Source organism: Watersipora subatra, chromosome 5, assembly GCF_963576615.1.
Source record: "Watersipora subatra chromosome 5, tzWatSuba1.1, whole genome shotgun sequence".
Taxonomy (NCBI): Eukaryota; Metazoa; Bryozoa; class Gymnolaemata; order Cheilostomatida; family Watersiporidae; genus Watersipora; species Watersipora subatra.
Genome location: NC_088712.1, coordinates 5135553 through 5147109, shown reverse-complemented (window position 1 = coordinate 5147109; position 11557 = coordinate 5135553). Strand labels below are relative to the sequence as shown.

The 11557-nt window shown below is 34.3% G+C and overlaps 2 protein-coding genes across 2 annotated transcripts; both read left to right on the top strand.

Moving 5' to 3' along the window:
• Positions 1-1564: 1564 nt before the first annotated feature.
• On the top strand, positions 1565-2095 carry LOC137397069 (putative CENPB DNA-binding domain-containing protein 1). Its single transcript, XM_068083354.1, has one exon. The coding sequence runs from the start codon at positions 1565-1567 to the stop codon at positions 2093-2095; it is 531 nt and encodes a 176-aa protein (XP_067939455.1).
• A 125-nt stretch (positions 2096-2220) lies between these two features.
• On the top strand, positions 2221-3348 carry LOC137397068 (tigger transposable element-derived protein 1-like). The gene has a single exon (XM_068083353.1). It carries the CDS (start codon positions 2221-2223, stop codon positions 3346-3348), a length of 1128 nt encoding a protein of 375 aa, XP_067939454.1.
• The last annotated feature ends 8209 nt before the right edge of the window (positions 3349-11557 follow it).

Here is an 11557-nt window from a genome sequence, read left to right as displayed (position 1 = left end):
AGAACCGAATCTCGGCCTTTATTTTCGAATTAGGGTGAAAAAGATTTTAACCAGACACACTAAAAATTGCAGTGAAAGCAAGAACAGAAACTGCTAAGTAATAAATTTTTAATGTTAAATTGCAAATTCAATAGAATAGTTAAAAATACATACTAAAACTTAACTTAAAGTATGTTTTCAGTAAGCTAAACTTTTTTGAAGTGATTTAAAAGTTTATGTTGCACATACATGTACATCTTCAAGGTAAAAATCCATACCATGTGGACTGAGTTTGGGTATCACATTATCATGTTGTATATTGTTGCAGATTCTAACTGCTAAATATCATACAGTTTTTATAGGCAACTATAGTTACTAAAGTTAACATTTTACTTTGTTACTAATTTTCAAAATTTAGGTGACAACATTTTAAAGCATTGTGACAATTTCTACACGGGAATTTTTACAAGTATAATTACAATGGTTTCTATACCCCTACATACGATTTTGGAACCATACAAAGCCAACCCTAGAACAGATCAACATTGTATCCTGAGGGTGTTTTTGTTTATCGGACATAGCTTGTTATTAAAGGTTTCCCTTAAATTTCATTACAAATAATTAAAATAAATCCATTTAAAAGTCCCAGCTTTGCTATGAAAAATTAATTAGAATAGATTTCATGAATTTTAAAGCAAGCAGCCATTATTGACCCATGTTGCTTATTGCTGTGGCTAACATGGCCTTGATGAAGTGCAAAGAGCTGTAGTCAACATTTATTACCTTCTAGTAATGGCAACTTAACTATGCAAAATAGTAAGATAGTTCATGTAATACCTTTGGACATGTTCCAATGTACCTCATCCCATAGTTTCCTGTCAGCACTCAAATTTCTTGAACTGCTCTTGAATACAATTTTTACAAGTCGGATTTAATATTAATGTGCCAAGCTGAAGTTCATAAATTTAATATGTCTGAGTGATGATGTCATTTACAGTACTCATTCAAATTCATGTGAGTAGGAAGCCAGCTGCACAAAGTGTTGACACAGCGTTTTTTTGGCTGGTTCGATGCACCTTGTGTCGCAATACGCCCCTGGCTCCCCTGCTTATGTCATACTCAATGTTCACTTGTCTGTGTGACCATTGCAATCAGTTGTTGTCAGAAATTTGACCAATACAGTGCACCCTCGAGATACGATTACCCTGATATACGATTTTTTCACCTTACGAAGTTGAATATCGTGATATCTTCACCTCGCTATACGATTTTTTTTTCACCATACGATTTCGAGAAAGATTTTCCCCGAGTTAAAATTTGGCGGTCGGTGTGCTCATAACGTACGCCGAAATTACAAATACGCCGAAATGCTGTTTGCCGAAAACAATTTTACAGCGTTTTGAAAAGACACGATGACCAATTTCTCTCAGGTCGGCATTCCACGTGGGAAACTTTGTGAAAAATACTCAAGCAAGAGCGTCTATTTATTTCTAACGTGATACTCATATTTATTATAAATTTTTAATCAGCATAGTTATATTTTTAAAACTACATATACATACAGTACATAATTAATTCGTTAGCAATGGATACGGCGACCAGTACAAACATTACAGGAAGAAGAAAGAAAATGATTTCCATGGCAACGAAACTGGAGATAATAAACAAATACGAAGGCGGCGCCCGTATCATTAGTATTGCTAAAGAGTATGGTCGCAACCAGTCAACGATTGCGACTATCATTAAAAACAAACAATCTATTAAAGCAAACAAAGCTTCCAAGGGCATGACTATTCTTGCCATTAATAGATGTTCAATTCACAACGAGATGGAGAGGCTCCTTCTATTATGGATTAAAGAAAAGGAAATACGTGGTGATAGTATCACACAGTCAGCAATTTCACACAAGGCGACAGCCCTTTTTGATGATCTCTTGAAAACCCAAAGAGACAGTGGAGGAACGCCACATCAAACTGTTTCAGAGTTCAAGGCTTCTAACGGTTGGTTTGAACGGTTTAAGAGGAGAACTGGGATCCACTCAGTGATGAGGCTTGGAGAGGCTGCCAGTTCGGACAAGAAAGAAGCCGACAACTTCTTGAAGAAGTTTGAAGAATAATTTCTAACGAAGGCTACATTCCTCAGCAAGTTTTTAATTGCGATGAAACTGGCCTTTTTTGGAAAAAACTGCCTTGTCGCACATACATCACAGCTGAAGAAAAAAAACTTCCTGGCCATAAACCGATGAAGGACAGACTCACTCTTGCACTTTGTGCAAATGCCAGTGGAGACTTGAAGATTAAGCCGCTACTAGTCTACCACTCAGAAAATCCTCATGCATTCAAGGCACACAAAATCACAAAGGATAGGCTTGCAGTATTTTGGAAATCTAATAGCAAGGCCTGGGTTACAAGAGCCATATTCATTGAGGGGATCAATGTCTGCTTTGGTCCTGCTGTAAGGAAATATTTAGACACGAACAATCTCCCTCTAAAATGTCTTTTAGTACTTGACAATGCCCCTGCTCACCCTCCTGGTCTGGAGGAAAATCTACATTCAGACTTTTCTTTTATCAAAGTTCTTTACCCGCCGCCAAACACCACCCCACTCCTTCAGCCTATGTACCAGCAAGTAATAGCTAATTTCAAAAAACTTTACACAAAACAACTGTTAAGAAGATGCTTTGAAGTTACTGAAAGCACTCAACTCACTCTGCGTGAGTTTTGGAAGGTTCATTTTGACATCGTTCAAGGCCTGAAGATTGTTGAAAAAGCTTGGAATGAGGTTTCAAAGCAAACCTTAAAATCATCATGGAAAATGCTGTGGCCGGGTGTTGAGGCAAATCAAGACGCTGAAGATTCTCAAGAAGAAATCATCTTAGATCCTACCTCTGAGGGTGATGTTACAGAAATAGTTTCACTCGGGATGGCTATGGGGCTTGTTGTAGATGAAGCTGACATCGATAACCTTATTGAGGAGCACAGGGAAGAGCTCACAACAGAGGATTTAAAAGAGTTAGAGGCAATGCAGGGCATCATAGTTCAGGAGGAGCAACAATTCGGTAGTGACGAAGAATTGGAAGGGACTGAGAAAACCACATCAACAGAAATAAAGGAAGCATTAAGCTGGTATGAGAACCTCACCAGATTTATTGCAAACAAACATCCCGAAAAAATACTCACAAGCCGTGCTATGGACAATGTTAATGACACTTGCTTGAGCTATTTTAGAGACATTCTGAAGAATCGTCAAAAACAGACTCGTTTGGATAAATTTTTCAAGAGAAAAGTATCAAAAGGCACAGATGATGACAGCGAATGTAACAAAAGAGCTAGAAAAGAAAGTGCACCTGAAGAAGTGCTATCAGATTAATTATTTTAAAACGATTTTTTAATTTCAAGTTTCAAGTTTACTGATCTGAAATAATACATGTAAACAATACTGTATAATGCAGGTATAATGCATATCATTATTTATCATCCATGTGTGTCAGGGTTCATTTACTTCAGTTTATGTTTTATTTTTATCATGTTTTATTTTTTTAATTTTCTTTTTGTTCTATTTTATATTTAATCATGTTTTGTTTACTTCATTTAGCTTTTATTTATTGCATAATTGCAGGCAGGCAGGCCTGATTTTTACTACATAAATACAAATCATCGTATGTACGTATGTAACTCATTTACATCTAGCTACTCAAGATAGTTGACACATCTACAATTACCTTTTAGAACTTGCTATAGCCCTGCCCTCTAGGGTATAAATACGTACAAACTTCCGTATGTATTTTTACATTGATTCCTGTGCACATTTCATGCAAGACAAACTACAACGTTCTCTGGATCTTTTTTATAAGTGTTAGCTAGCTAGCAACTGCCTGCATTGCATCAGCATTTACAATGCACCAGCAAGCATCATCCTCAGTAAGTGATTACGTAGGCTGTCTTCTACATTGCACTCAGTTAGTTTGTTTTTAGCACTCTCTGTACCAGCAGCAAAGCTGTGTTTTCCTGGTGATTTCTGCTTTTCAAGACCCAAAAATAATAAACTTCATTAGAAAACTAGTAAAAAATTTGGAGTTGCGATCTCTTGACAGGACCAGACAACTTTATTCAGCCTGCTAGAAAACTTCATTACGTATTAAATTTATTTTCAAGTGTAGTCACATAATTAGCATTGATACGCTTTTGCTTTCTTTCTGCTCGTTACATGCACCAGCTAAATCACCTTACTCCAAAGGTATGTACGTACACTACATGCACTGTTAAGTATTGTACGTAAATAAAATTTTATTTTTTGATGGCCATTAAATGGTCAAGTGTACGAGAGGCCGCTTTCGAGAATAGCACTGCATGGCTTTTCTGGTCGAATTATGTTGAAAAAGGGTTTAACCAGACTCGCTAAGGTTTATAGTGAAAGCAACGACAAGCTGAGAAGCGGTAAGATTTTTATAGATGAAAAGTTGAAATTTAGTGAAATAATCATAAAAACATACTAAAACTCCACTTTTTTCAGTTTTAAATGTGTGTTTAGTAAATTAAACTTATTTGAAGGGAATTGAAAGCTTATGTTCTGGGTAGGTCTTGAAGGTAAGAACTCCTTACCGTGCGTACTGCATTTCGTGCACACATTATGTATCATGTTGCATTTTATAGTACATATTGCAGATCATAATCACTAGGTACACTTAAAACAATGCAGCTATTGTAGGTAACTATATTTACTAAAGTTAACATACTATTTTGTTACTAACTTTCAATTTTTACAGCATTTTTATAAAATTTCAGACGATTTTTATCATTTTCTTTTGCAATGTGTAACTACAATGCTTTCTATACCCCGATATACGATTTTTTCACCATACGATGCCAACCTTGGAACGAATTAACATCGTATCTCGAGGGTGCACTGTAACTACATTTTACTTCAGAAAATATATCTATATACTTTTATCAACTCATAATTCAATTCAAAATAAGGCCGCCAATGTTATGTAATGTTGATGTTTTATATCATGCATGAAATTTGTTAGAAATATGTATGTAATGTTAACATTGAAGTTAAAAAAACAATATAACAGAATTAAAAACATTATCTATTAATTATTGTTCATTGAAAGAATCTGTTTAATAAATTCTAAATCTATACTGAATGTTTCATATTTTTGTTTCCCACTACTGACTATAATTGGAAAGCTATTGTGTCCAACCTACCAATCCCTTTGCTGCAGAGTTGATTTACCTGTAGATAGACAAATCCATCATTTTTTTAATCAGGTATGAATTAGTTATTAAACAGCTTATTCTTGCCTTGAGTGTCAGCCATGTAAATCTTTCTACTGACACATTTATCAGACTGCTTGTTATGAAAAGGTTCTCTAGAATGTCGTTACAAATAATTAAAATAGCTCCATATAAAAATACTGATTGCTAATAAAAACTAATTTTGCCACTGATATCTGCTGATTTAACATTTAATACAAAAATTTTACGTAGGAAAAATTAGTACAAATGTACTCATAAGGCAAAGATTTAACATAGAAAAAATCTTAGTCTTATGAGTGCAGTTGTACTTGCTGTAAGACTGTCAAAAAGATGTGCTCAGCTCAGTAACAGGAACAGTAGACATAAAATTACAGAAACAGCAAAATGCACTGACAGTTCAAGCTGCATGTAGCAGGGTAGCATTGAGAGATCAATTTGTAAAATGATGTTTGCCACAATGATAGCCCTGTGCAAACAGGCACCAAAGTTTTGTTTTTTTCTAGTAAAGTTGGCCCACGCCCAAGCACGAAATGGCGTAATACCACATCAGAAACCAGAGCTACTTACAGTAACGCTATTCCAATTAAGTGCATGGCTGGCTTTGGCCTTTCTATATCAGGTTAAAGGTATACTTGCGCCAAAAAGGTCGATTTAATGAAATCACAACCAATAAAAGGCTAAAACATCAGCTACAATTTGATGTCATTTTTGTCTTTGTAGACCAATCCTGTCCTGAGATATATGCGTTTAAATGAGGCCATCTTTTAAAAAGCTCATATTCCAGCGGGTGCTTTATTTGTGATGTAACTAGTGATACATCTGAAAAGAGTAATCGAGCGATAAATATAAGGTCGCTTCCTTAGCAAATCATCAGCACCAAATTTTATATATGTCAAAATAAATGTTATCACTCGTAAAACGTGTTGTCTGTGATCTCAAATTTAAGGATTTTACTCTATTATTATGGACATCGTTATTTACTAAATTAATTAACATTTTTAATTTAATGAATTACTCGATCGACCCGTTTTATTGACGAACAACAAAATTGTAAAAATTGCTGAAAAGTTACTGCGAAGGTGACTCCGAGCTTTCTCTGCATCAGGTGATTAAAGTAGTACGGAGGAAGATAGCAGAATGGTAGAATTGAGGTAAATTTATCTTTCACTTAGGGGCTCCTATAGATATACTGCTGTTGCGTTTACATTCAGGTTATATTTTCCTGTTTGAGGTTATAATGTAATTTTCTGCATGCGCGAGATACATTGAGTTCTTGACAGCTTCATTTTATTCCATAGCAACTAGCAAGCAATACAATGGTTTAGATTGATGAATATACTAAAGCTAATATTTTTAGTACTCATTAATACATGTACTAATTAATGAAATTATAACTTTTTGCTATCACTAATCATTGTTTCATAATATTTTTATCGTTTCACCGAGCTATACTTGCTTCAAATTTTCTGTGGCAGTTTTACCTAGAAAATTAGATTCATGGTTTGACTTTAGATGTTCACTTCTCACTTGTAGAAAGTGAAGAAAATCGATTGAGCAATGAAAATCTTTAACTTCCAGAACCAATGCTTTGAATTGTTGGCTTGGGGTACTTATGCTTTAGTTAAATACTTATTCATTTTTAAAATTACACTAGCAATCTATCCAACTACCAATTTGAAAGCTTTCAATAGATACCCGTTAGAATTACATATCAATGAATGACATATATTTATTGAATTTGTTTAACTGATTACATGATGTTTATGTGGTCCCACCAGCCAAAGCAGCTTTGTCGGTGTGGAAACTGTCATAAATGGGTAATAGAGACTTGAATGTGTGTTGCATAAATCCTGATGTTTTGTGAGTTTGCTGCAGTGGATAAAAGTGTCTTATTGTATCAGCTGAAACAATGTGAGAAGCCACGACTTGATGAATATTTTTAATAAAAGCTTTATGCTGAGATGTCAACTGTTTTGCTTGTAAAAATGATATAATAAATTATATTTTTGAAGATAATGCAAAACTTGATTTGCAGAACATTGAATGCATCATAGCCCCGGTGACACATGTGTGTAAATCTTTTTTGATAGATGGATTTATGAAGTGCCATCAGAGCTGAATGGACAGGCTCGACCATTTGTTCAATACTTGAATCAACTAATCCAATGTGACCAGCGAATATTTTTTTCTACACATCGATAGCAAGGAGGACTCTATAACATTGACAGTCGACTATAAATACAATGTACATTACTTTTAGGGATGTAATAGGTTTTGCCACACATTCTTTTCAAAGACGAAACTTGCTTATTTTACTTACAGTAGTAAGAAACTAGTTTTTGGTGTGGGCAGTGATATACAGTACAGCCTCAGTCTGAGGTTAGGCGACGGGCATAATGTGGGCAGGGCTTTTAGGAGGCTGTATATCGTTAGTGTGGGTAGCGACGGAACTGTGCCGATATCAAAACCTTTTTCTACATAGTTTGCTTGACAGAATTACCGTAGACCGGTAGAATTGGTAGTCGGTACTAAGATGTTTACACAGTATTTAGAAGAAGCAGGTTTAACAAGTTTTTAGTTTTCCTTTTTTGAGGCCTTTGAGACATTGGCAATAACGTATCTGTAGCTGGATTTAAAATTTTATTCTAGCCGACACGAGCAAGTACAAAATAAAATATATGCCAATAGAGCCGCGTAGGACTAGACTTTTATCGCAATAGACGATATGAATATGAGAGATGGAGACAGGTTGTATCACGTGTTACATCATTTTGGGCAAGCAGGGGCATGTTTTTTGGCCTGGAAGTTTTTACTGTGATCGAATTTTTTTTATTTTAATCTTCAAATATCTTGACAATGAGATTGCCTAACTCAACAAACAACATATCAAATGATAGACAAAGAAAAATACTTTCGGTTAAAATCCACTCTGGTTTGACGCAACCACATCTTTAACTGGCAAATAACCACAATTCAAAAACTCTTGCTTGCTATGTGTTAAAAGTGCTGCTGATATGTTCTATTTTAGCAATAATTTTGGAAGCCAAAAAAATATTATATGAGTTTAAGCTGAACTTTAACTTTCTGTTAGTACAGTATGGTTACCACCAAAAGATACACAAAACATGTTAGGAACGGTGCCCTGTAAAATGGTCAATTTGAATCTTACTGGTCTAGCTGCAAACAATGGTAATAGTTGAAGGAAATTTCATCATTTCATTTCTAGCAGTTGTTTGAGCTGATCTGACTGCCAGGAGGTTTTAAGGTTAGTTGGAACACTTCAATTAATAAAATGTGCAAAAAGTCGCCACTAATTCTTAACATGATAACAATTGATTTCAGCTAATGCTTATAAGTTGCAGTTTTTTGTGTTTCTATACTGTCAGTCTCTCTGCATTTATAGATTAAATAGTCACACACTTTCTTATCTGAACATTTTAACAATGATCAAGTTATGTTGATTTTAATCTTGAAACATTCTACACATCAAAATACTTCCAACATACAAAACAAAAAAATTATTGAAAAAATACTGATGATTTTTGATAAAATCCTTTGAAATTTAGTATATAAGTTTTACGTGTAGAGATGTGAAACTTCTTCTAGACCAATTCCACTTCAGGCCAAATGATTATGAAACCAGCAGTACAAAACTATACACTATACATAAGTCAACAAATACTGATGACTTTAAAATGGTTTTTAGAGCATGCAATAAGCTATTTTGAGGGTTAAAATATTGTCAAATCAGATTATACTATCAGATAATACGATAAAAATCAGATCATAAGCCATAAATCATACACAATTCTAATTTTCTTCATGAATCTACCAATCACAATGAGCCAAATTTAAGTAAGGAAAGACAACTCTTCATTGCAAAATAATTGAGCTTTTTATAAATAGCAAGTTATATTATTCTTTCTACTGAACCGTAAACAGCTTTAAAACTTTTTTCCAGTATCACGGGTAAATCTCTCTTAGCTTTCGCAGAGTAGTTTATGATTCATAATAAGAAAGAGAAGGCAGCAACTCAGACTGATGAAGCAGAGGCTATGGTTGTAGCTGGAAGACTGCTAAAGTATTCCTATTGTTGTTAGCTACATGTACAATTAGTCAGTCTACAGAGATGTCCATGTCATAAACCCAACCACTCTGAACAGCGCTGTCTGTTGGCTCTGAGACTACCTCACCTACAATATAATTAGTATAATTAATTACCTTCAACATATTCATGATTTCCACTCCCTTAACAACCTAGTTAAAATGGTTTTAATTAAACACTGTATTATTCAGTCATTCATAAGAAAGGTTTTTTGAAGGAGTTATCCTTCCCACGCATCAATTCCTCCATTACTTAGCCTCCATATAACTTTAAAATTTTTCCTTCCAACTAATTGATTGGAGGTATATTAAAAGACTGCATCGAAACATTTAGAGTAAAAATACAATCAAAGTTTTAATGCTACATCTGCAAACTTACTCCTTGCAGTAAACAAAAACTCTACTCAGTTTTCGTTTGCTATTTTATTACTCTTTGTGAGAAAAGGTTAATAATTGTTTTTATTCATAATGAACTTCATATTTTAACCTAATTATTTCCCCAGCTATGCTATACCTAATGGAGTTGTCTACACTAATCTGAGATTACAGCATGAGCCTAGCCCGATTACTAGAGAGCAAACCTCAGCTCACTTGACATGTTGCCCTCTTAAAGGTCCAACCCAAAAAGTAAAATAGACTATATATATATATTGACTGGACAGTAAACATGGTGTGAATAACTAGTGCCTAATATCTTGCAATATTTTATGGTCATCAAAATACTGGCAGGTTGCCAAATACCAGCTATAAGAGTGTGGTAAGGGGAGAGGGTAGATAATTTCTTGATAGATATAATCTCGGTTGCCTGCGGTTCAAGACGAACTGATATGGACACCTAGCCAAAATACAAGTTTCATTTTAGAAGTAAATGAATAATTGATTTATACAAAGCTATGTATAATAGATTGAACCTACACTCAATTTAATTTTTTTCTAAACAAGCTAAAATATAAAGCTTTCTTTTCTAAAGATCTGTTCAAATTTGACTTTGACAATAAAAAGCAAATGAGTAGAAACTATTTTAGTTTTTCTTAATCCTTCGCAGGCAAGTTTTTGTAAGGTATTCATACCAACTTATAGTTTATTGATTTCTGTCGACGTTGGTTTTTCTGTCTCTTCTATTTCCTCCTTACTACTATAATGTTGGCCCTTTTAAATGCTGATCTTGCACATGGCCTCCAACCCCCTCAAGTCATCAGTTGTAAGTTCTTCCCTGTGCTTGCTTTAACCCTTTCACAGGCCAGTTTTTTGAGCTATTTGAGACCCCTGGGCAGATCAATTTTTCACAAATTGATTTAACAAATCATTGATACACTTTTATTTATGATATTGTATGTGCATATTATAAACATTTATAAGTCAAATTCTTATATAATTGTTTCTCAAGCTATAGTGATTTTGGAAACATTTGCCCTTGCAGAGGCCTACATCACAGCCTGGATATCATGTGCTTGTTATTGTTCCTCTATGACTGTGCCTTTGTCTACAGCCTTTGGAGGACACCCTGACATTAAAAGAAAGTTGTTTCAATCTGGGAAAATATTCAGAAAGGAGTAACATAAGCATAAAAAAGCTACAAACAAAAATCTCCATTTTATTCAGTACGTTTTTATTTCTGATTTTTCATTCGTTTAGTATTGCAAAAATGATCGTGTTTTTTTCTCAAAACGGCTATTTTTTGCTGCTAACAGAGACTAATATATTTTAGTTTACTATTAGCACCAAAATTAACTAAAAAACGCTATAAGCTAATCAGAAATCAATTTATAAAAAACGTTTGCATGGCGACATAATAGTCCCTCTGCCCATTGGCGGCAGTAACGCGAAACGACAATAATGTCGCTGTGCCTGCTAAAAAAATTAAAAGGTTTATAGAAGAATTTTATGACCACTGTTTTCTTTTCTAGGATAGCATCATAAAAAAATAATGGATTGAAAAGTAGTTTGATTAAAAACGTCTAAACTTGTGAAAATCTTTGGGGTACAAGGTATGTGCCTCTAATTTACCATCTAAGAACATCAATGTCTTTAGTTGTATGTACAACTTTGAGACCTGATTAAAACAAAGGATTTCATCTTAAAAACTATACTCCATTGATCAGTGAAAATGTACCGAGTGTGCAAACAAATCCTAAATAGTTGGCTAATGAATGAGAAGTGGTGAAAATTCTACAACTACTCTGAATCATAAGCTGATACTAGGTCTATAGCAA

Excerpts from the sequence above, each read along its gene's own strand:
- LOC137397068 (XM_068083353.1), top strand. The coding sequence starts at position 2,221 with ATGAAGGACAGACTCACTCTTGCACTTTGTGCAAATGCCAGTGGAGAC.
- LOC137397069 (XM_068083354.1), top strand. The coding sequence starts at position 1,565 with ATGGATACGGCGACCAGTACAAACATTACAGGAAGAAGAAAGAAAATG.